The sequence below is a fragment of the Aphelocoma coerulescens genome, chromosome 25 (genome assembly GCF_041296385.1).
Source record: "Aphelocoma coerulescens isolate FSJ_1873_10779 chromosome 25, UR_Acoe_1.0, whole genome shotgun sequence".
NCBI lineage: Eukaryota > Metazoa > Chordata > Aves > Passeriformes > Corvidae > Aphelocoma > Aphelocoma coerulescens.
Genome location: NC_091038.1, coordinates 2943322 through 2966872, shown reverse-complemented (window position 1 = coordinate 2966872; position 23551 = coordinate 2943322). Strand labels below are relative to the sequence as shown.

General features: G+C 63.2%; 2 protein-coding genes across 2 annotated transcripts; one reads left to right on the top strand and one right to left on the bottom strand.

Annotated features, from left to right (window-relative positions):
- Positions 1-375: 375 nt before the first annotated feature.
- Positions 376-10293, top strand: PEAR1 (platelet endothelial aggregation receptor 1). The gene is made up of 22 exons (XM_068995160.1): positions 376-458; positions 2061-2153; positions 2239-2343; positions 2975-3075; positions 3170-3262; positions 3875-4121; positions 4204-4318; positions 4392-4528; positions 5044-5256; positions 6128-6302; positions 6772-6892; positions 6967-7130; positions 7221-7323; positions 7400-7546; positions 7635-7763; positions 8004-8132; positions 8208-8423; positions 8502-8611; positions 8705-8816; positions 8991-9050; positions 9628-9816; positions 10030-10293. Exons 2-22 carry the CDS (start codon positions 2062-2064, stop codon positions 10179-10181), a joined length of 2910 nt encoding a protein of 969 aa, XP_068851261.1. The 5' UTR covers positions 376-458; position 2061; the 3' UTR covers positions 10182-10293.
- Positions 10294-15494: 5201 nt separating this feature from the next.
- LOC138098513 (uncharacterized) lies at positions 15495-22785 on the bottom strand. Its single transcript, XM_068995085.1, has 30 exons — positions 22467-22785; positions 22207-22377; positions 21979-22080; positions 21688-21885; positions 21521-21586; positions 21212-21425; positions 20970-21127; positions 20714-20878; positions 20466-20633; positions 20268-20368; positions 20047-20177; positions 19825-19940; positions 19656-19749; positions 19372-19560; positions 19030-19289; positions 18818-18943; positions 18666-18740; positions 18438-18566; positions 18218-18357; positions 17958-18135; positions 17671-17814; positions 17442-17563; positions 17192-17346; positions 16921-17020; positions 16732-16827; positions 16531-16657; positions 16298-16414; positions 16083-16225; positions 15852-15965; positions 15495-15749 (listed from the first exon to the last, which is right to left on the bottom strand). The coding sequence occupies exons 1-30, from the start codon at positions 22783-22785 to the stop codon at positions 15495-15497; spliced, it is 4473 nt and encodes a 1490-aa protein (XP_068851186.1).
- Positions 22786-23551: the final 766 nt, after the last annotated feature.

The following is a 23551-nucleotide window of genomic DNA, read 5'->3' as shown; positions in this document are numbered from 1 at the left end:
CCCACAGAGCAGCTGTCCCCCCATCAGGGGGTCCCTTCGCTTGTCCCAGCCCTGCAGGACAGCCCGGGCCAGGTCCTGCACCCATGGGTGCCACAGAGCCCTGGGGAAGGGGACACCCTCCAGCACCAGGACCCAGCTGAGGAGCTGCACCAGGATGTCCCCACAGACCCCCCCCCCATCTAGTGCTGTGTGTGAGCAGCCCCGGCAGTGCTGCTGTGCCAAAACCAGCTGGTTTCTGGACAGAAGAGGGAAAAAAAAAAAAAGAAAAAAAAAAGAATTACATTTTTTTTTATTTTTTTCCCTTTTCCGTAGTTGACTCCACATCCAAACTTCCTGAGAGCAGCTCCAGCCCTCCCTCCGCTTCCGACGGCCGCGCTGCGCCATCCCGGCCGGCCAGGCCAGCCCCGTGTCGGGGCCGCTGTGCCCTGACCCTGCTTGCCACCGCGGCCCCCGGCCAGGTGAGTGCCACTGTCCCCCGCCCGGGGCACCCCGGGGCCAGGGCTGGGTTGGAGGGGCTGCACCGTGCCCTGCTGGGTGCTGTCGGAGGGGACTGTCCCCAGCGCCGGGGGGGCCTGGGGATGGTGCAGGTTCCAAGGTGAGGGGACAGTGGTGAGGGGACGGTGGCTGGGGGACAGCAGACGGGGCGTAGGACGGTGCTGCGACACCCCGCGGTGACCCCAATGCTGACCCTGCCCCTGCCCCTGCCCCTGTCCCTGCCCCTGACTTGCACCCGTGCCCCCCTCGCCCTCACCCAGCCCTGCGGGTCCGCAGAGGAAACGCGTTTGTGGCAGAGGAAGCGCCGGGGCAGAGATAGTGGCTGTGGCACCGTGTCCCCAGCAGGGACGGGCACCCTGGTCCCCTGCCCTCACCCCACAGGCTCCTTTCACCCCCATCGCCAGTGACTGATGCTTCTCATCCCACCCGGGGGGTTCTTAGGGGCACCGGTGGGGAGAGGAGCGCCTTGGGGGGGTCTCTTGCCATTATGGCAACCTCGGGGGGGCTCTTCCCGCGGCTGAGCCCCACGCTGAGGAGCAGAGGGGACGTGCCCCTTCCTCGTTGTGATGACTCCTTGCTTTTCCTGCCAGCATCTCCCCGTGGTTCCTGTTTTTCCCAGCAATGCTGGGACCCCCCTGGTCCCCCCACACGGCTGGGGATGAGTGGGGCACTGGGGAGAGCTTGAGGTTCCTCTGGCTCTCCCTCCTCGGCAGGGTCCATGGGAGGGAATTTTGGCAGCGGATGAGCAATTAATTCCTCACTGCCGGGAGTCGAAGGGAAATGGGGGGAAACTTTCTCACTGAACAGTTTTTCCACCCAAAACCGGATGCTCTGGCCCCAAAACGCAGCGCGGGCTCTGGTGAGGGGGAGGATGAACCCAGGGACCTGCCGGGGCATCATTGCTGGGGTGTCCTACGGCTGGAGCAGCAAGGAAGCCCCCATAAATCCAGCTGTGCTGACCAGGAAACCTCTGTTTCCTCCTTGGCACACAGCAATCCTGCCCTGAAACACTCATCCCAGTAAACAGCACGCCCGGCACGGGGGGCTCAGGGGGTCGCCGGCCCTCCCACCCTGGCCTCCAGCTGGCAACGCTCCTAGAGCCGCCCCGGCAGAGCCGGACCTTCCCTGGGTTGAGCAAGAAGCCGCTGGATCCAGGAAACACAACTGGGAATAAACACAGAACGGGTTGAAGTGGGGCCGTGCGGCGCCGTGCCAGGGGCTGGAGCCGCCGTGCCCAACCCCGCCCTGGCACCCCGGGTTCCCACCTGTGGCAGGATGGGGTCTGGCAGAACAGGTCGGGGTGATGCCAGGATGTGCCCCGGGGCATCTCAGGATGCTGGGATGAGGCTGTGTGGGGCCACCCAGGGTGCTGAGCGGCCGTGCCTCAGTTTCCCCTTGGCACGGGCCAGCGCTGGGGGAGCAGCAGGGCCGGGGCTGTTTCTCTGGATGAAGGAATGCAAAGCCAGCCCTGCAGGGAGGTCGGGTCTGGAGCTGGGGCCGGGGGCGGTGGGTGGGGAGCGGGAATGTGCGGGGGCACGGGCTGAAGCCGTGGTCTCTCCGTGCAGGATGCTGCTGCGGGCCGCGGTGCTGGCCGTGCATGCCGGGCTCCTGGCTGCCCTCCGCCCTGGAGACCCCAACGTCTGCAGCTACTGGGAGAGGTAGGACTGGGAGGACAGGGGAGGGGGATGGTGACAGCTGGGGTCTCCCAGGACCTGCAGTCACCCCACATCTCCCCACCCGCAGCTTCACGGCTGCAGTGAAGGAGTCATACACCAAACCCCACGTCGTGTCTTCCAGCGAGCCCTGTCCTGGGGGGCCGGGCTTCCCCCTGCCCTGCCCGCAGCAGAGGTGGGAGCACCCCCAGCTCTCCAGAGACCCTCGTGGACCGCAGGGTGTCCCCAGGGCCAGGGGGGCTGGAGGGGGGGGGGGTCCCACTGCAGGGTGTTCCCAAGGAACATGCCCTATCAGGGGCATGGAGGGAGGCTGTCCCCACAGCCATGAGGGACTGAAAGGGGACTGTCCCACTGCAGGGTGTCCCCAAGCTCATGGAGGGGCTGTCCCACCCCAGGGTGTCCCCAAGGTCGTGAGTGGCTGGCGGAGGAATGTCCCACCCCACGGTGGGACAAGGACACTGAGCGGGCTGGAGGGGGGCTGTGCCCAAGGCTGGGGAAGGGGCTGGAGGGGGGTTGCCGCAAGGGCAGGGGGGCTGGAGGGGGGCTGTCCCTGTGTAGGGGGTCCCCAAGCTCATGGAGGGGCTGCAAAGGCCAGGGGGGCTGGAGAGGGGCTGTCCCCATGCAGGTGTCCCAAGGCCAGGGGGGCTGGAGGGGAGTTATCCCAGCACAGGGGGGGTCCCCAAGGCCCTGGGAGGGCTGGAGGAGGGCTGTGCCCAAGGCCAGAGGGGCTGGGGGGGATGTCCCAGTGCCGGGTGTCCCCAAGGCCAAGGGGGACAGGATGGTCAGTGTCCCCCCCGCTGGCGCAGGGTCGTGTACCGCACCGAGTACCGCCAGGCCATCCGCACCGAATACCGGCGGCGCTACCAGTGCTGCCAGGGCTACTACGAGAGCCGGGATTCCTGTGTCCGTGAGTGGGGACAGCGGCCGGGGGGGGCCCTGGGGCAGTGTCCCATGTCCCCAGAGCTCCCTGGGGACACTCTGTGCTTGGCCATGTCCCCCAGCTCACTGCAGCCAGGAGTGCGTCCACGGCCGCTGCGTCGCTCCCGAGCTGTGCCAGTGCGAGCCGGGCTGGCGCGGCCCCAGCTGCTCCAGCGGTGAGGGGTGGGGGGAACTGGGGGCAGCTGGGGCTGGGGACCCCCAGCCAGGGGTGGCAGATGGGGCAGTGGGTGTCCCTGGAGAGCTGGGCAGCCACGGTGGGATACCCAAGGGGTTAATGGGGTTGGGGATGGAGACTCTGGGGATGGAGATTGTGACAGGGATGGAGGATGGGGTAGGGATGGAATTGGAATGGGAATGGAGATGGGATGGAGATGGGGGTGGGCTGGGAATGGCGTTGGATGGGGAGAGACTGGGATGTGCATAGGATGGGGATGGAGAATGGGATGGGTTGGAAAGGGGATGGAGATTGGGACAGATGTGAGATGGGGGGGAAGATGGGATGGGAGCAGGAGTAGGATGGGGATGGGGTGGAGGTGGAGATGGGATGAGGATGGGATTGGAATGTGGATGAGGATGAGAAGGGGACATGATGGGAATGGACATAGGATGGGGAGGGGCTGGGGAAGAAGGGATGGGATGGGATGGGATGGGATGGGATGGGATGGGATGGGATGGGATGGGATGGGATGGGATGGGATGGGATGGGATGGGATGGGATGGGATGGGATGGGATGGGATGGGAAGCACCGCTGCTCTCCCCCATGCAGAGTGTGATGAGCAGTCGTGGGGGCCGGACTGTGGGCAGCGCTGCCCCTGCCACCATGGGGCCCCTTGTGACCCCCTGACCGGGGTCTGCTCCTGCCCCCCCGGCTTCGCCGACCCCCTGTGCCGCCAGCCGTGCCCACCCGGCACCTACGGGCAGGGCTGCCACCTGTCCTGCCCCTGCCACCACCAGGCCCCCTGCAACGCCTCCACTGGCGCCTGCCTCTGCCCAGCGGGGCTGAGCAGCCCCCTGTGAGTAGGGACCCCTCACTCTGTGCCCTCCCCTCCCCTGCCAGCCCCAGGCAGGGTCCTGCTCACCCCTCACCCTCCACAGCTGCGAGGTGCCCTGCCCTGAGGGGACATCCTGCACCACTCCCTGTCCCTGCCAGAATGGGGGCATCTGCCACCCCTCCAGCAGCAGCACCTGCGTCTGCCCCCATGGATGGATGGTAGGAGGACTGTGCCCCTCCAAACGGGGTCTGTGCCTCAGACTCCCCTGCTGACCCTGGTGCTCCTTTGCAGGGGGAGATCTGCTCCGTGCCGTGCCCCCCCGGGCGCTTTGGGCCCGGCTGCCAGGGCGAGTGTCGCTGCCACAACGGGGGCCACTGTGACCCCCATGGCGGGCAGTGCCAGTGTGCCCCTGGCTTCACCGGAGAGCAGTGAGGGGGGAACTGGGCACGGGGTGGGGGAACAGGGAATACAGGGATGGAGGGACAGAGGTACTGGGAGGATGGAGGGGAGGGGGATAAATGGGACATGGATTGTGGGGGCACTGGGGACTGGGGATACAAAGGGACGGAGGGGAGGAGGATGAGGGGCTGGGGGGGTTGGAAGGCCAAGGGGATGGGGGGCAGGGGGTGTGACACTTGGGGACAGAGCACTTTGGAGTGGGGGTCTGTGGGTCTGGGAGCAGGTGGAGAGGGAGGGGCACAGGGAGGGGGCATCCTGGGACAGGGCACAGGGATGGTAGGAGATACGTGGGGATGTGGCACATGGGAACGGGGCCACCATGACCCACTACTGCCAGGACCAGATGTCCACGCAGGCCAGGCACCCCCAGCTTCCCCAGTCTGGTGTGCAAAGAGCTGGATGGCCTCAGCTTGGGGCTAGGGGGGACTCTGAGACCTCCTCAGCTCTCAGCGGGGCTGTGTCACCTCCCCTGCCCCCCATGCAGGTGCCAGGAGAGGTGCCCGGTGGGCCGGTACGGGCAGGACTGCCAGGAGAGCTGTGACTGTGCCAACGGGGGCCAGTGCTTCCACGTGGACGGGGGCTGCCTGTGCGAGGCCGGCTTCCAGGGCAGCCGCTGCGAGGAGCGGCACTGCCTGCCTGGCCTCTACGGCCTCCACTGCCAGAGCCGCTGCCTCTGCCACCCCCAGCACAGCCAGAGGTACGGCCCCCATCCCATCCTGGCACCCCATCCCACCCCAGCATCCCAATCCCATCCTGGCACCCCAATCCCACTCCAGCATCCCAATCCCACCCCAGCATCCCCATCCCATCCTGGCACTGCATCCCACCCCAGCATCCCAATCCCACCCCAGCATCCCCATCCCATCCTGGCACTGCATCCCACCCCAGCATCCCAATCCCACCCCAGCATCCCCATCCCATCCTGGCACCCCATCCCACCCTGACATCCCCATCCCATCCTGGCACCCCAATCCCACCCCAGCATCCCAATCCCACACCAGCATCCCCATCCCATCCTGGCACCCCATCCCATCCTGGCATCCCCAGACTACCCCAGCATCCCCATCCCAGTATCCCCATTCCATCCTGGCACCCCAATCCCACCCCAGCATCCCCATTCCATCCTGGCACGCCAATCCCACCCCGGCACCCCATCCCATCCTGGCATCCCCAGACTACCCCAGCATCCCCATCCCAGTATCCCCATTCCATCCTGGCACCCCAATCCCACCCCAGCATCCCCATTCCATCCTGGCACCCCAATCCCACCCCAACATCCCCATCCCACCCAGCTCCTCCCACCATCCTCACCTCTTCCACCATATTCATCTTCTCCCATCATCCTCACCCCCCCCCATCCTCATCTCCCTCTGCACCAACCTCACCTTCCCCTGCCTCCTCCTCCCCCCACGATGCTTCTGCACCCTCACCCAGCCGTGTGTGTGACCAGGAACGCTTCAATCCCCACCTGGGGCAGGTGCTTTGTGCTCCCCTGTTTGCAAAGCCCCTTCCCAGTAGAGCCAGTGCCCCATACTGGGAGCACTGGGGCTCTGAGCATGCACCCCCAGCTGCCACCCGATGCTTGGGGAGTGTGTTTGCCTCCCTGGCTGGGCTGGGCTCTACTGCAATGAGAGCTGCCCCCCTGGCTACTTCGGGCCCGGGTGCCTGCAGAGCTGCCTCTGCCTCCACGGAGGGGTCTGCAACAGGACCACCGGCCACTGCCACTGCCCCCCTGGCTACACGGTGAGGGGCATGGGCTCCTGGGGCAGTATGGGGGGAGAGTGGGGGTCTGGGTGGTGCTGGAGGGATCATGGGGGCTCTGGATGGTTCTGGGGGGAATTGGGGTGTCTGGATGGTTTGGAGGCTGGGCAAACGTGGGGGTCTGGGCACCCCTGGGGGAATCGTGGGGGTCTGGGCATCCTCAGGGATGGGTTGGGGGTCTTGTTATCTCTGAGGGCAGTTTCAGGGTCTGGGCATCCTGTGGGGGGGACAGAGTATGTGGGCATCCTTAGTGGGCAACTTGGAGGTCTGGGCAGCCCTGGGGAGAGCTTGGGGCTCCCATGGGAGAATGGGGATTTTGGGGTTGTCCACTTTCCCTGCAGCACCGGGTTACCAAGAGAAGCTGGGCGGTCCCTGGACACTTTGTGGGGGCCCTTTCCCCAGCCCTGGGCTGGGGTCCTGTCTGTCCTGAATTCTTGGTCCCCACACCCAGGACGAGCACTGCTCCTCCCTGTGTCCCTCCAACACCTTCGGGACAAACTGCTCGGGGCACTGCTCCTGCCAGCACGCCCTCGCCTGCTCCCCGCTCGATGGCTCCTGCTTCTGCAAGGAAGGTGGGTGCACACCGGGGTCTGGGGGGTCCCAGTTCCCAGCCCCACACCCACCCCACTGTCCCCTCATCCCACAGGCTGGCACGGACCTGATTGTTCAATGCCGTGTCGTGCTGGTACTTGGGGTCCCAGCTGCAACCGGAGCTGTGACTGTGCCCATGGGGCAGCCTGCGACCCCCAGAGCGGGACCTGCCACTGCCCCCCAGGCTGGCAGGGCCCTCACTGCCTGCAGCCCTGCCCGGTGAGTCCTTCTGGCTGTGCTGGTGCTGCTGGCACTGGGGTTGGGTGCCACTGCCCTGCGCTGACTCCCCAGCCTGTCCCCTTGCTCCAGAACGGGACATTTGGGGCAGGCTGTGGGGAGCGCTGCGTCTGCGCCCACGCTGATGGCTGTGACCCGCTGACGGGAGAGTGCCACTGCCTGCCCGGCTGGACAGGTAAAGGGGACACCGGGCTTTGGGGCGACCCCCTGTGCCCTCAGCCATTGAGCTTCACCCCTCACTCTCCCTGCAGGCCCGCAGTGTAAGCAGGGCTGTGCCCACGGCTCCTGGGGCCGGGGCTGCCGCATGTCCTGCTCCTGCCGCAACGGAGCCTCCTGCTCCCCCCAGGACGGATCGTGCACCTGCGCCCCGGGGTACCGCGGCCCCACCTGCCAGCGCCGTGAGTCAACGCCCCCCAAATCTCCAGGTTGCTCCCAGCCTGGTCCTTGAGCCCTGAGCTGAAGCCAAGCCCGCCCCTCTCTCCCCAGCCTGTCCCCCCGGCCGCTACGGCAAGCGCTGCTCCCTGAGCTGCTCCTGCGCCAACGGCTCCTCCTGCCACCCCAACAACGGCTCCTGCCTCTGCACCCCGGGCTGGCAGGGCCCCCGCTGCTCCCAGCGTGAGTGGGGGCTCGGGGGGCTCAGGGCTGAGGGGTGTGGGGAGAAAGGTGCCCCTGATTCAGATGGGGGGTCTGGAGGGAGCAAGAGGGAGAAGTGCCTGTGGCCACCTGGGTGACCCCTGGGCAGTTCTGGCCTGGGCAGTACGGAGCCACACAGGCCCCCGTGGACCTCCACGGTCCTGACCGCCTTGTGGCCGAATGGTGCCAGTGTGGAGCTGTATGGTACCCCTGTGTCCCCAGCCTGCACCCCCGGCACCTTTGGGCTCCAGTGTGAGCAGCTCTGCCGCTGTCCCCACAACACCACCTGCGACCCCACCAACGGGACGTGTCCCTGCGCCCCAGGCATGACTGGGCCCCACTGTGAGGCCGGTGAGTGGGGGCAGAGCGAGGCTCTCCGGGTTCCCTCACCCACCCTAAGGACTGACACTCCTCCCCACCCCACAGGGAACCCTGACCAGCCCTACACCATCGAGCCAGCCCCCCCTGCAGCCTACAGCCCCCTGGGCATGGTGCTGAGCCTGGTGGCCCTGGTGGTATTGCTGGTGGCCGTGGTGGTGGCAACCCTGTGCTACCATCACCGGCAGAGGGGGAAGGAGCGGCGGCACCTGGCTGTGGCCTACAGAGCAGGACAGACGGACACCTCTGACTACATGGTGCCAGGTCAGCCCGGCGTGGTGCTGGAGATGCGGCCCCAGCCCCGGTGCCCCTCTTGCACCAGGCTGACTCCTGTCCCTCCAGATGTGCCACCAAGCCACCACGCGCACTACTACTCCAATCCCAGCTACCACACCCTGTCCCAGTGCCCGCTGCCAGCCCCCGGCCCCCAGGACAGAGCCAGCTCCCTCAAGGTATGGCAAGGTGTGGCACAGGACAGCACAGCGTGGCATGGGGCAGCACTGCCACCACCCTCAGGGCCAACCCGTCCCTTCTCTGGGCTCCAGGTGCCTGGCACCCAGCTCTTCCCTAGCACAGAGAGACCCTACAGCCCCGAAGGCAATGCCACACTGCCTCCCGACTGGAAACACCTCGGGGCATCAGCCCTGGGCCCCAGGGGTAAGGAGGAGTGCGGGGCAGCTCCACTGTGGATCTTGGCCAGAGCGGGGTGGACCCCTGAGTCCTCTCCCTGCTCAGGATCCACGGGGAAGGGGCTGGGATGGGGTGGGTGGAGAACGTTCATACTGGGGGGAAGACAAAGCAGAGGGGACCCCAAACCTGCCCTCTTAACAGGGGGGCAGCTGGACCGGAGCTACACCTACAGCCACGGCCTGAGGAAGTGTGACAGCAAAGGTGGGAGTGGGATGGGGAGGATAGGGAAGAGACAGGGATGGGATGGGGAAAGGATGGGCATGGGATGGGGGAGGGATGGGGATGGGATTGGGGTGGGGATGGGATGGGATGGGGATGGGGATGGGATGGGATGGGATGGGATGGGATGGGATGGGATGGGATGGGATGGGATGGGATGGGGATGGGATGGGATGGGATGGGATGGGATGGGATGGGATGGGATGGGATGGGATGGGATGGGATGGGATGGGATGGGATGGGATGGGATGGGATGCGATGGGATGGGATGGGATGGGATGCGATGGGATGGGATGGGATGCGATGGGATGGGATGGGATGCGATGGGGATGGGATGCGATGGGGATGGGGGAGGGATAAGCTGGGCCTGGGGCAGGCATGGGAAAAGGATTGGGGATGGGGATGGGGATGGGGATGGGGATGGGGATGGGATGGGATGGGATGGGATGGGATGGGAAAGGGATGGGGCTGGGACCTGCCTGAGACACAGCCGGACACAGCTGCTCCTTCCCCCCTTGTGCTCCTTGCCATGGGGGGATCCCCAACTCCTTCCCTCCAGAGCACCCCTGGGAGGGGCTGGGGGCCAGCGCCAGCTCCCTGGCCAGCGAGAACCCCTACGCCACCATCAAGGAGCTGCCCCCTGCCACCGCCAAGGCCCACGAGGGCGGCTACATGGAGATGAAATCCCCCGTCCGGCGGGAGATGTCCTACGCCGAGATCGGGCTCCTCGAGGAGCCACCACAGGAGGGTACGGCTGGGGTTCCCCTGGCCCTGGTGGCCCTGGGTGGTGGGGACACAACCTCAGTGCTGGGGAGGACAGCCCCGGGGAGGAACCGGCCTCGCTGACAGGGGCTGCACAGCGCTGGGGGGGACGTGACCCTGGGGACAGGGGACATTGCTGATGGGGGCTGCATGACCCTGGGGGGACGTGTCCCCTTGCAGCCTTCTCTTTACCCCACAGAGAGTTGTCCTGAAGGGCCTGACGGCCCCCCCCACAGAGACCCCCCCAGCCACTACGACTCCCCCAAGAACAGCCACATCCCCAGTCACTACGACGTGCCACCCGCCCGCCACTACCCCCCATCCCCGCCACTGCGCAGGAAGGACCGCTGAGGGACGAGGGAGCAACCTCGAGGGGACGGGGGATCCCTGCGGGGACTGGAGAACCCTGGGACTGTTCCTGTCCCTGAGCACGGGGCCGCGGGTGGTGAATAAAGAGTGTTTGGTGTGCAGGGGGGGTGTTTGGTGTGGGTGTTTGGTGTGGGTGTTTGGTGTGCAGTGTGGGTGTTTGGTGTGCAGTGTGGGTGTGCAATGGGGGTGTTTGGTGTGCACTGTGGGTGTTTGGTGTGGGTGTTTGGTGTGCACTGTGGGTGTTTGGTGTGCACTGTGGGTGTTTGGTGTGGGTGTTTGGTGGGGGTGTTTGGTGTGCACTGTGGGTGTTTGGCGTGCAGTGGGGGTGTTTGGTGTGGGTGTTTGGTGTTTGGTGTGGGTGTTTGGTGTGCAGTGTGGGTATTTGGTGTGCAGTGGGGGTGTTTGGTGTGGGTGTTTGGTGTGTAGTGTGGGTGTGCACTGTGGGTGTTTGGTGTGCAGTGGGGGTGTTTGGTGTGCAGTGGGGGTGTTCGGTGTTTGGCGTGCACTGTGGGTGTTTGGCGTGCACTGTGGGTGTTTGGTGTGCAGTGTGGGTGTTCAGTGTTTGGTGTGCAGTGTGGGTGTTTGGTGTGGGTGTTTGGTGTGCACTGTGGGTGTTTGGCGTGCAGTGAGGGTGTTTGGTGTGGGTGTTTGGTGTGCAGTGTGGGTGTGCAGTGTGCAATGTGGGTGTTTGGTGTGCAGTGGGGGTGCTTGGCGTGGCTGCCTGCGGCCCAGTCCCCGCTGATTGTCCGTGCCAGGGAACCATAGGGCACTGGCACCATGGTGGGAGGAAGGGGGACACTGGTGGGGTCCCAGGCACACTGTGGGCTTCCCCCCCAGCTCCATGCTGGGTCACTGCTCCCTCCAGGGTGTGCACGAGGTGGGAACCCAAAATCTTTTGGGTCCTACTCCAAGTATGGCAGTGCCGGTTGTGCTCCGTGGCAGGGAGCAGAGCACAAGAAAGGGAAAGGCTGACACTGTGCCAGGAGCGGGAGTGGGGTCACCTGTGGGCCTGCATGAAGCCCAGGGAAGGGAGAAGCCCCAGGAGGAAGAAGGAGCCATCTGGCCTGCAGAAAGGCTGCTGGAGCATGGGAGGGAGATCTGCCAAAGGCTGATGGAGCCCCTTGAGCCTTATGGGGGGAGCAGGTGCTCCTGGGGGCCGGGCAGAGCGTGGGGAGATCCGCAGCTGACTCAGAAGAGAGCAGGGGCTTGTGCGGACGTGGGCAAAGCCCAGCAGAGCCCACTGTGCTCCTGGGAGGCAGCAGGGTCCGTGCTGTTCCATGGAAACTCCAGCAGGTCCCGCTGTGGCCACTGGGGAGGAGCAGGGGTCTGTGCGATGCCATGGAAAGTTCTGCAGAGCCCCTGAGCACCCCGGGAGGGAGCAGGGGTCCCAGAAAGGCCAGCAAAGCCCGTCCCACAGCCTGGGAGGGAGGAAAATCCCTGTGCAGGCCCATGCACAGCTGGGAGCAGGGACCTGCACTGTCCCTCGTCAAGCCTGACAGGGTCCACTGGGGTTCATTGGGAGCTGGAGTGACAGGACAAGGGGGAATGGCTTCAAACTGACAGAGAGCAAGGTTACATCAGAAATTCTTCCCTGGGAGGGTGGGCAGGCCCTGGCACAGGGTGCCCAGAGAAGCTGTGGCTGCCCCTGGATCTGTGGAAGCATCCAAGGCCAGGTTGGACCAGGCTTGGAGCAACCTGGGATATGTCCAGGTGGCAGATGTCCCTGCCCATGGCAGGGGGTGGAATGAGATGAACTTTAAGGTCCCTTCCAACCCAAACCATTCCATGATTCCGTGATTCTACCTTCAGAATGACTTTAGCCCTTGGGCTTGAAGCAGGTTTCTCTCCCAGAGGTGCCATAATGAGGCACCAATGCGCTCTGGGAGGTTTAGCTTGGCAAGCACACGCTCTGAGTAACAGGACAAGATGTGCTTTTGGAGAATTAAACCTGCAGTTCAGCAGGCTGTGAGGATGACACTGCAGAACACACCAGCATCAGACACGTTGTGATTAAAGGAACGAGGGATACGTGGAATATCAAACTTCACCAGTGGGGAATGCTGCATCCACATCGCTGCTGCTTCCACAGAAGCTGCCCAAGCCGAGGCGAACAAAAGCGCTGAGCAAACCCTGGGGTTGCTCTGCTACCACAACCGATGGACTGGTTTGGTGGATGGAGTCCTGAGCCACGGATTGTCTTGCTGTTGTAGCCTCTGGGGTTTACGGGGCGGGGAAACGGCTGATGCAAATCGGAGTGGTGTTGTTAGTGGGATTTCTATTCTCGAGGATTGCCACTGCCGTTGTTCGCTGTAGAACTCCTCATTTGCCCTCTTCTAGCTCATCTCTTCCTCCTGTTCACTGCGTCACCATCACCAACCTGGAAGAAGAATTCCCGGGAAGGAGATTTCAGCGGTCCGGAGCCACGGGGGGGTGGTGTTGTCCCAGAACAGGTTTTTTCCGCCGCTGTGCAAGAGGCCAGCGCACACACGGCGAGGTGTTTGAGTGATTTACTGCTCTGTGCAGCGAGCAGGGCTGGGGAGCCTGTCCGGGGACAACGGCGTGAGACTGAAAGGTTAAATGGGAGTGCCTCAAAGATCCTGCAGCTGGGAAAGGCAGGAGGGGCTTCTCTGAGGCGGGGAAAGGGGGAGTTTATGGGTGTAGGGGTGAAATCTCAGGTCTTTTGAAGCTCAGGGGCTTTAAAAGACTCAGTTCGGGGAAAAAGGGTAATCCCAGCACCGGAGCACAGCCAGGACAGACCCAACACGCCACTGGATCCAAGGGTGGGAAGAGCTACTTTCTTTTTTCTTTTTCTTTTTCTTTTTCTTTTTCTTTTTCTTTTTCTTTTTCTTTTTCTTTTTCTTTTTCTTTTTCTTTTTCTTTTTCTTTTTCTTTTTCTTTTTCTTTTTCTTTTTCTTTTTCTTTTTCTTTTTCTTTTTCTTTTTCTTTTTCTTTTTCTTTTTCTTTTTCTTTTTCTTTTCCTTTTCCTTTTCCTTTTCCTTTTCCTTTTCCTTTCTCCCCTTCTTTCTCTCTCCTTTCCTTCTTTCCTTCTTTATTTTCCCCCTTCCTTCTCTGAGTTGCTTTAATGTTGTTGTTTTCAAGTTTCACTCAGTCCCAAATCCAAGTCAGCTCAGTCGTTGCCAATAACTACTGTTCTATTTGCAAAGACCTCTGGATAATCATTATTGTCCCTCTCATTACTGCACAGAGATTCAAAACAACCTCCTCCCTTTTCCCCTGGATGGGCGTGGGGCAGGCAGGGACTGGCATCCAGGGGAGGGGGCTGCCCCACACCCCAGTGCCGGCCCCACAGGGTGCCCCAGGCAGGGTCTGGGCCAGCAGGGCTGGGGCTGCACAGGCAGCTGAGGGTTCCTGGCCCCCAGCTGTGATCAAGAAGCGCCTGCAGCGCTGCAGAGACCATTTCCAGCACCTGGAATGTATCCTGCATGCAAAAAGCGTCTGTGCCCCTCGTCTGCCTGCCCGTGCAGTTGGGGTTCCTGTGCCACGCGGTCAGGGGTGATGTGTGGGACCCATCCCCTGACCCTGAGCTCCCTCGGGGCGGGCAGCTGCAGCGATACCTGGGGATTCGGGCTCTGCTGCCACCTCTACCCGGTGTGTGCCTGGGCACGCTGTGGGTGCCCGTCCCTGTGCCCAGGAGCAGGGTGGGAGTCAGGTGTGAGAGACTGGAATGTTAAAGGTTAACGACTCAAAATCGGCCTTTGCAAAAGCAGCAGGTGCTTTGCTGAGGCCAGGCTTGCATCCTCCAGCCGAAGGGGAAGAGGAGGGTTTTTGGATGTGTGGTGGCACAAGAGCATATCCTGGGGCAGAGGGGGTGCCCACCCACCACCGGGGCATGACCAGGGCAAACAAACCAACCTTTGTTTAGCAACAGGTTGGTTTTGAGCCACATGAGGGAGAAGGCCCATGAGAAGCAGATCCTGAGAGGTGGCTTGAACGTTTTTGTATCGTGGCACTGTCCTCCCTTACACAAATGGCTCAGGTGTAAAACTGCATGGCTCCTGCTGCCCCCAGGAGGTATCAGGACATTCATCTCTAAGTCATGTCTTAGAAGGGGTTATAAACCACCAAAGACCCCCAAAGCACCCCCAGACTCATTCCCAGCTGAGTGGGGAGGTCATCACAAGGGGTGCCAAACAATAGGGTGGAAACTGATGCCCGGGAAGTTCCACCTGGACAGGAGGAAGAATTTCTTCCCTGTGCAGTGACCGAGCACTGAACAGATTGTCCAGAGAATATCCCTCACTGGAGATATTCCAGAACTGTATGGATTCAATCCTGTGCTCTGGGCTGAGCTGTTTTAAGCAGGGAGGTGGGACCAGGTGACCCACTGTGGGCCCTTCCAACCCGAGCCACCCTGGGGTTCTGTGATCACTCTGTGCCCACAGGTTCCCTCACCCACCTTCTACACAGCCCTGACCAATACCTGTCCCATCTGCATGGGCCCCCCGAGCTAGGGGGGGACACCAGGGATGAGGAGATGTGTGCAGAGAGGTTCCAGGAGCCCACCCGAGCCTGGGGGGCTGCAGCTCACCCCTGCTCCACCCATTCCTGCAGGGACTCCAGTGACAAGGAGGCAGCAGTGAGGACGTGGGGCCAGGTACCAGGATGTGGCTGGAGTCCCAGCCGCAGAGCAGAAGCTGGGAGATGCTGGATGGGGAGGGGCTGCCAAAGAAAACACCTGGTCCTTGAGGTACCACGGTCCTGGCGCCCTGAGCCCACACCCCATGGTGCTCCTGACCTTGGGGTACCCCCAGCCTAGTGCTGCTTCCAGCTCCATCCCAGCCGTTCCCCCCTCCAACGCTCGATGTCCCCTTCTCCAGCACCTTGGTGCCACCATCTCCATGCTTAGGGTGCCCCCAACCCTTCCACATCCCTGTCCATCCCTGTGGTGCCATCCACCCCTCGAGGTCCCTGTTCCCAGGCACGTGATGTCCCCATCTCCATCCCCATGGTCCACTCAGACCTGTCCCTGTCCCCACAGCCCCTCGGCACCCCAATCTCTATTTCTGTGGTGCCCCCGGCCCTGGGAAGGAAGTGCCAGGTAGGGCAGGGGCAGCTCCGTGTGCGCTGCGAGCAGCTGGTGCTGCGTGACAGAGCCCTCAGTGCTGCTGCTGTGGGCAGGACCCCCATCGTCCCCATCTCAAGCCCCCCACCTCCATCCCCCAGTGCAGCAGAGACCTTCAGCATCCCCCCCCCCCCCCCCCGGCAGGCCCACCCCCACAGACCCCGCTCCACGCCGTGCACGGGGGGGGTTGAAACATTTATTACCAAGTGCCTTCATCCCGCGTATCCCCGCTCCTCCTCCTCCTCCTCGCTGCTGTCCTGGACGAGGCCGGGGTCCGCAGGGCTGCAGGCGAGGCAGGTGCCCCCCGCCTCCCTCCAGCACGGCTCGCAGTACAGGGCTCCGCAGTCGGGGTCGGGGCAGGGCCGGTGCCGGGGCGTCTCGGGGGTCCCGCACAAGGCGCAGCTCCGGCGCAAGCAGCGGCGCAGCCAGGGCCAGCGCCGGCGGCACCACTGCAGCAGCGACGTCCCCTGCGGCGAGGACGGGCCCGTGTGGGGCTCGGGCAGAACGGCCGCAGGGTCAGGGGACGGTGGCAACCCCACCCAGCACCCCGTGCCGCTGTCCCCACTCACCAGCCCGGGGGGCTGCCGTGCCTGCCGGGCTAAGCGCCCGCGCTGCAGGTGCAAGAAATTCTTCCTCTGCCGCAGCAATTTGTTGTACAGGAACAGCACTCGAGTCTTCTCCCTCTGTGCCGGCAAAGACGGTGAGGGGTGGGTGGCTTGGGACACAGCCCACCCAAAACCCACCCCAAAACCCATCCCAAAATCCACCCCAGAACTGTGCCCAGCCCCCGGACCGCTCACCTTGGGGAAGTAGAAGGCGGCGATGGCGCGGCGCAGGCGGAACGGGTAGATCTGGACCAGGCAGAGCAGGGCGAGCATGCCCAGGGGCAGGCAGGTGTCCAGGTACTGCTGCCTGGTCATCCCGCTGGGCTGTGGCAGGCAGGCTGGGGACACGGCATCCGTGTGAGCCCCTTCGGCAGCCCAGCACGGGATTCCCATCCCTGGCAGGGGCTTACCGAGGTTAGAGGTCTCCACTTCGGTGTCGAAGGAGGTGTTGAGGGCCCCGATGGTGCTCCGCAGCAGCTGCGCCATCAGGGATGTGCCCATCACGTTCACGGACAAGTGGTGGCTGGCTGTGGGATGGGAGGATAGGGAGGCTGAGGAGGGGGTGGGAGGGCTGGGGGGTGTCCCTGCATTGCTAAGGGGCATGGTGGGACCATGGGCCTGTCCTCCAGGGCCGTGAGCTCACTTTGGTAGGAATACTGCACAAAGGAATGATGCTGGATGATGCTGAGAATGCTGAAGATGAAGTGGTCCAGGCCACAGGCAAAGAGGAGGAAGAGCAGGAGTGGGATGCACCTGAGCAGCTCCATCACCTGCAGGGAGCAGGGGAGTTGTCACAGCCTGCTGTCCCCAGCCCGGACCCCCCTGATAACCCCCAGCCCCTCACCATGTGCTGCAGCTCAGGCCGCTGCACGGCCGGGTGGCACGGGAAGATGAAAGACGAGGTCTCCTCCCGGAGCAGGGGCAGCAGTGTCTGCTTGTTCTGGGTGAGGGGCAGGGGGTGGCTCAGTGCAGCCTCTGGGACACCCCACTGGGTGTGACAGGGCTGCCCTGCACCCCCTTCCCCCTGCCCAACCTGCTCTCCACGCCGGGCATCAATTTGGCAGAAATAAGTGGTGATGTAGCAGTTATCAAAGCCGATGTTGTGACAGTATTGATAGATGTAGTGGAAAGCCCTGGTGAGAGAGGATAGGTCTGGGGTGAAGGAGGCACTGGGTGCAGCCCCCAGGACCCCTCCCTTGTCTTCATGTCCCCCCTAGACCTGCTGCCAAAGAAGGCTTCCCCACCCCTCTGTGCCCTGTCGCTGGCAGGTGTCACCCCCAACCCCTGACTATCCCAAGGCTCACGAGAAGAAGATGAAGAGGAAGGTGAAGGACAGCAGCAGGCGGAAGAAGGAGACGGCCAGGCCCAGGCGGGCGCCTTCCTCTCGCAGCTGCGAGGTCACCTCCTCCCGCAGCTGCTCCGCTATGTCAGTGCCCACCAGCATCTCATGGTGCTCCTCCTATGGCAGAGGGGCCGTGAGGCAGGGCAGGACCTGGCCCCCACCCTGGCCATGGGCACAGGGGACAGGCTCCCACAGGACGCCCAGGCACCCACCTGGTAGGTGATGCTGGCGCTGAATTCCTGGCTGAGGCTGTTGACGGAGCTGTTCACCTGGTCATACACCTGCCCGAAGTTCCCATCCACGGGGATCCTCTCCTCACACCAGTAGCGCATCACTGCAGGAGGGAACAGGGGCGGTGGCAGCTGTGGCTGCCGTGCCAGGGGGTGCAGGGGCAGAACTGGATCTGCCCCTCCAAGGGAGCACAGGGTCAGGGTCACCTACATTCGACCGCTTGGCACAGGAACCCGAACTGCATGGGCAGGCAGACGAGGTGGTTGATGAGGGGCACGGACACTTGTTTCATGCAGTACCGGTACATCTTCTGGAAATGGCCTCTGCAGCGCTGCAGGCCCTTCTTGATCACAGCTGGGGGGGCAGGAGCCCTCAGCTGCCTGTGCAGCCCCAGCCCCACTGACCCAGCCCCCTACTGGGGCACCCTGTGGGGACACCACTGGGGTCTGGGGCAGCCCCTTCCCCACGTGCTGCCAGTCCCTGCCCGCCCCACTCACTGGCACAGCGATATTTAGTCTTTTTCTCATACAGCTCCTGGGTGCTGGGGGCCCGCTGGGCGCCCGTGGCCGGGTGTTGCCGCAGGTCGTAGCCCTCCTCGCTGGCCACCTGCTCGTTCAGCTCCACGAAGGCGTGAGAGATGTTCTGCATCTCAGCGTCAAGCGTCTCCCCGCTCCTCTGCCAGGGCACAGACACAGGCAGAGGCTTGGCCCTGTTCCCCCAGCCCCCCAGGCACCCACTGCCCCAGACCCCTCCTCACCACCAGCTCCTCCATGACTTGGCGCAGGGGGGCTGTAGATGCCTGCCAGAGATCTCCAGTGTGGTTGACCTGCAGCTCCACCAAGCACTCCATCGAGCGTTTCGTCTCCATCAGGTTGTGCCAGAGGTTGGCCCCGGGCCCTGGTGGCAGCAGGGGTGGCTCAGAGCCCGCCAGCTCCCAGGACCCCACTGGGGGACACAGGGATATGGGGGCACCCTACCGTTGTAGATGGCAGCGAAGACAAAGGAGAGAACGTAGAGCCGACCCTCCTTTCCCAGGAACTTGGGGACCATGAGCAGGTTGGCACAGCGGAAGTGGGGGGACGTGGCCCAGCCCAAGGCAGTCACCCCTGTGCGGAGCAGAGAGCTGACCCCATGGTCCCACAGAGAACCCCCTGGGGCTCCTGATGGCCCCCATCACCTCAGTCCCCTCCTTGCCCCATCGTCACCTGTCAGCCCCCAGGTAAGCTTCACCCTCTGTGTCTCTGGCAGGTCCAAAGGCATGATGAGGAGATGGCAGAGCCCTGAAACACCCAACAATGTGTCCTGAGCTCCCAGTGCCACCAGCCTCATGCTTTGCCCAGCACCAGGACACACTCACCGAGGCCAAGGAGCATCCCAAAGCCAGCGCCCAGGAAGACCTTGCTGCAGCGATACTCGTCCGGCCGGCTCCAGAGGAACCGGCTGCACGGGCCAGGCAGGACCGAGACCACCACTCGCTTCAGGGCTGGGTGGGGAGGGAGGTGTCAGCCCTGCCCGCTCCCACTGCCCACGGACAGCCCTGGCTGGGAGAGGAGTGGGATCGGAGCTCACTTGTGTTGGGGGGTTTCTGCCTCCTGTGTGTCTCAATCCCAGCCAAAGGCTCTTGCCCAGGGGCCACTGGCTCCACAGCTCCAAAAGCAGGAATGTTCTCCTGGAACTGAGGATGGTGGGATGCTGTCCTAGAGCTGATGTCGGTGGGATGCTCCAATGAAGTGGGAACGTGGTGGGAAGGGCTGGGTGTCTGCAAGACCACCACCTCCTGCAGCTCTCTGTCCCTTCCCTCAGCCTGCTCCTTGTAGTCAAAGTCATGTCTGGCAGTGGGGAGATGAGCGCTGGGGACTCCCAGTGCTGGACGGGAGGGGGGACATCGCCACCCCCACGGCCAGCTCTCACCTGGAGAGCATCTCCTCGCTCTCCTCCTCCTCCAGCCGGTCTTGCAGCCGGGTGGCCGTTCTGAAGGGGAGTCTCCAGCCCTTTATCATGTCCTTGATGCGCTGCCGCAGCAGCCGCCCTCGCTCCTGGCCCCGCAGCGACCGCACAGCTCCCAGCCACAGCCCCGGTGTCTCCTCGTCACTGGAGTCCCTGCAGGGGCAGAGAGGGCAGGGGTCAGCTGCAGCCCCCCCACACCTGCTGCAGCCCCCCAGGCTCGGGTGGGCTCCTGGTATCCCTCTGCTCACATCTCCTCATCCCCAGAGTCCGGGTAGCTCAGGGGGGCCATGCAGACGGAGCAGGTGTTGTTCAGGGCTGTGTAGCACTCGCTGCAATACAACCCTGCGGAAAACGGGGCTGTCAGGGGGGACGTGGCATTTTCTGGGGAGAGGGTCCCCAAGCTGTGGGGGCTCCTACCTTTGCAGCCGGGTGTGAGGCAGGCGCTGAAGCCCGGCTGCTCTGCCGCCCCGCAGGTCAGGCAGTGTTTGCACTGGATGCCCAAGAAGCGAGCGAGGCGGACAAGGGCAGGGAACCTGCAAGCACGGAGCAACGACCCATGGGGCAATGCCATCTCAGGGGTCCTTGCCACAGACCCCCAGGGATGATGCTGCCCTTTTTCCACCCCCTGGAGGAGCTGACCTGGAGATGAGGATAAGGAAGAGCCGGCTTTTCCCGGTATCGGCCAAGCGCCGTGTGCCAACTCGGCACATGGCAAACGCCAGCCATTCCCGTCGTGCCCGGATGATGTTGTGGAGGAAGGCCAGGCGCTCCTGGCATGGAGGGGATGGGGTGAGGGCAGCTGGCTGCTGAGGGAGTGTAGAGGGACACACACACACACACGCACAGAAGGGGCTTCTCACCTGCTCACGGGATGGGAAGTAGGCGGCGCACACTGCACGGCGCAGGCGTGCCATGTAGGAGCCGAAGATGGAGATGAAGAGCCAGACACCGTACAGGATTCCTGGTGGGAAGAAAAGGAGTTATGTAGGGTCAGCAGCCCCCCTTCACCCTGCCATCCACGTGGGTCGCTGAGGGTGCAGCACCCCCGGTCTGCACACCTATGGTGATGTAGGTGCTGTGGTCGGGCTCCACAGGCTCGATGAGGCAGACCCGGGACAGCACCGAGACCTTGCCCTCCTGCAGCGCGTTGAAGGCAGAGACCAGATCCTGGAAGATCTCACTGGTGTAGCCCGTCCCATTGACACTGATGGTCATTGTCGATGGCGCTGTGGGTGAGCGGTTCAGTCCTGGGGCCACCCCACAGCCCTGACCCTCAGCCAGCAGAGCACCCAAGGGTGCTGCTCACCCCTGGCGATGATATCCGTGCTCAGATGGTGCCGGAACAGGTCAAGCAGCCAGAAGATGCTGTAGTCAGCCAGGATGATGCTGAGCCCCAGCAGCACATGGCGCAGGAACCCAAACAGCTGCAGCCCGTACTGGCGTCGCTCCTTCTTTGACAGCCACAGCGCACCTGGATGGCCACGGGAGCACCATGAGGCCACGTCGGGACTCCCTGGTGCTCAGGGCTGGGCTGAGGGATGCCCTCGGGGGATGGGGCTGACCTGGGGGGATGTAGCGGCCCCTCTCCAGCACCGACAGGGGCAGCACGGTGGGTCTGCCCTGCTCTGCACACCGCAGGTCCAGCTCCACGAAGCGCCGCGTGATGTAAATGTTGTCAAAGGTGTCATCCCGCAGGTAGCGGCGCTGGTACCGCATCGCGCTGGGGGCACGGGGGGAAGCTGAGCACCTGCACGCCAGGTTCCCGTCCCCACAGGTCACCAGAGCAGGACCGCTGCCCACTCACTGGTAGCACAAGTAGAGGATGGCCAAGAAGGAGATGTAGGAGAAGAGCTCCAGGGCGCGGTGGTAGGGCTCCATGTGCTGCTGCACGGCCTCCATCATGTCTGCAGACACCTCCCCCAGGCTCTTGCTGGCGTTGAGGCTGACATTGAAGTGGTGCACGACCGAGATGTTGAACTCAAACTCGGCGCGGACCCGGTTCAGGGTGTCCATGATGGCTGCAGAGGTGACGAGAGGCACTGTGCGTTGGGGCGAAGCCACAAGAGGGGTGCAGAGAGGGACCCCCGACCCCCCATGGCACTGGGATACTCACGGGCTGCGACGTTGGCCCGGATGAAGGTCTGGATGTACTGAGGGATGACGCAGAACATGGCAGCAACTGCAGAGAGGGGGATCTCTGCTAGGGCTGGGGCCTGGTGACGGGGAAGGATCTGCCCCACCACCCCGTTAACCCCTCATGGCAGAGGGACAGGGACTCACGAGCATTGACCATGTTGCAGAGGATCTTGAAGCTGAGGACAACATAGCAGATGTGGAAGAGGAGGGGCATGGCACGCTCGCAGCTGTCCTTGGCCTTGTCCATGTAGCGCATGCAGCTGCTCTGGGGTGACCCCAGCTCGCGGTTACAGACGTCACCGACCTTCGCCAGCCACCGCCAAACGTTGCGCAGGGCCCGGGCTGTGGGCAGGGAACGGGCATTGGAGACGGGGAAGGACTGAAAGCAGGGTGGGGGGTGCTGCAGGTGGGGAGACCCCCGGGGACCCCGCTCACCAACGTGTCTGATGGAGTCCATGATGGAGCGGACAAACTTGCGGACACGGTCACTCACCACCTTGACATTCTGGCCAATGTCCTTGATTTTGTTCTGCAAGTCTGCAAAGAGGGGCGGGGGGGGACACCTGAGCGTACCCCAAAGGGTGAGGGTAGCCTGAGGCTGTCTGTGGCTCCCCCAGAAAGGGCCCCTCCAGTCCCTCCACCTTCCCCCAGCCCCCTGCTCACTCAGCAGCGGCTCCTTGGCGCGTTGCAGCCGCTCGGCCGTCTGGTTTTGGGCCAGTTCAGCCCCACATGACAGTGCCTTGGCGACCTGGGAGATGTTGTGCAGGAGATTGCTGCCAGGGCCTTGCATGGTCAGGCACAGCGCCAGTATCATGATCATCACCTTCCCTTCCCCTGCAAAGACAGGGCAGTCCTGGGGCTCAGCCAGGAGCCAGCATCCCCTGACACCCCCAGCTCCCAGCACATGACCCACGGCTGCTCACTGGTGAAGAAGTGTGGCAGTGCCAGCAGCACAATCATCCGCGTCTTCATGGAGAAGGCCATGCCCAGCCCCAGCCCCGTGCCCAGCATGACGGTGACGCTCAGGCAGTACCAGATGTTGTGGCCCTGCACCAGCAGCACCAGAGCCCCATAAATGGTGGCCAGAACCAGGCCCAGCGTGAGGCCACCGATGCTGCGGGCGAACTCCTGGGCCTTGGTCAGCTCCTCCGGCCCGCACTTGGCCGCAGGCCGCGGGGCCCGGTTCTTGCGCCGGCCCCTGCGGCCCCGCAGGGCTCTGCCCAACCACGAGACCAGCCCCATGCTGAGGTGCTGCTGCTCCCCCCGGCTCTCTCTCCGTGGGATGGCAGCCGACTGAGTGAGCAGTTTCCAACGTGCTGCTTGCAGGGCTCCCACCGTTGTCCGCTCCTGGGTGACAGTTTCCGTTGCCTTCGGAACACTTCAGCAGTTTCAGTTGCACTCTGTCGCGGTGGGTGCTGCTCGCCCTGGGGTCCATCTTCCAAACAGAGAAATTCTGTGTAATTGTGTGTCAGTAATTGCAGCTTTAATAAGCCTCAGCACTTGTAGAGAGAAGAAACTTGGGGCAATACATCAGTGGGAACCGGAGCCCTCGGAACACTGAACACACGGACCAAGGACGCTCGGCCACACAACCACGAGATGGACAGGAACAAACAAGGCTGACCATCAGTCAAAAGGGCAAAGTGGGTAATTTCTACAAGGGAAGATCTCGACCACCGAGTCAAGAAATCCACTGACCCAAAAGGAGAAAACTGAGCATGCAGCCTAGGTAGCATGAGAAGGGAGAGAATCCTTTAACCAATAGAAGAGAAAATACTAATTACTACTAATAAATGAGGAGCTGTGTGCCTTGCAGACCATGAATGTTTAGTACTTGTTTGCTGGAGTGTAGAAATAGTGAACAGTTTGCTCACTGGGGGTTGTGTTGGGGATTGACCCCCGGCGCAGAACTGGAAATAAATCAAATCCCTCAGCTCTGGGTGGGACCGGCCTCTTGCACACCAGGGGAAGGAACCCATTTCAGGACAACATTTTGGTGATCCAGATG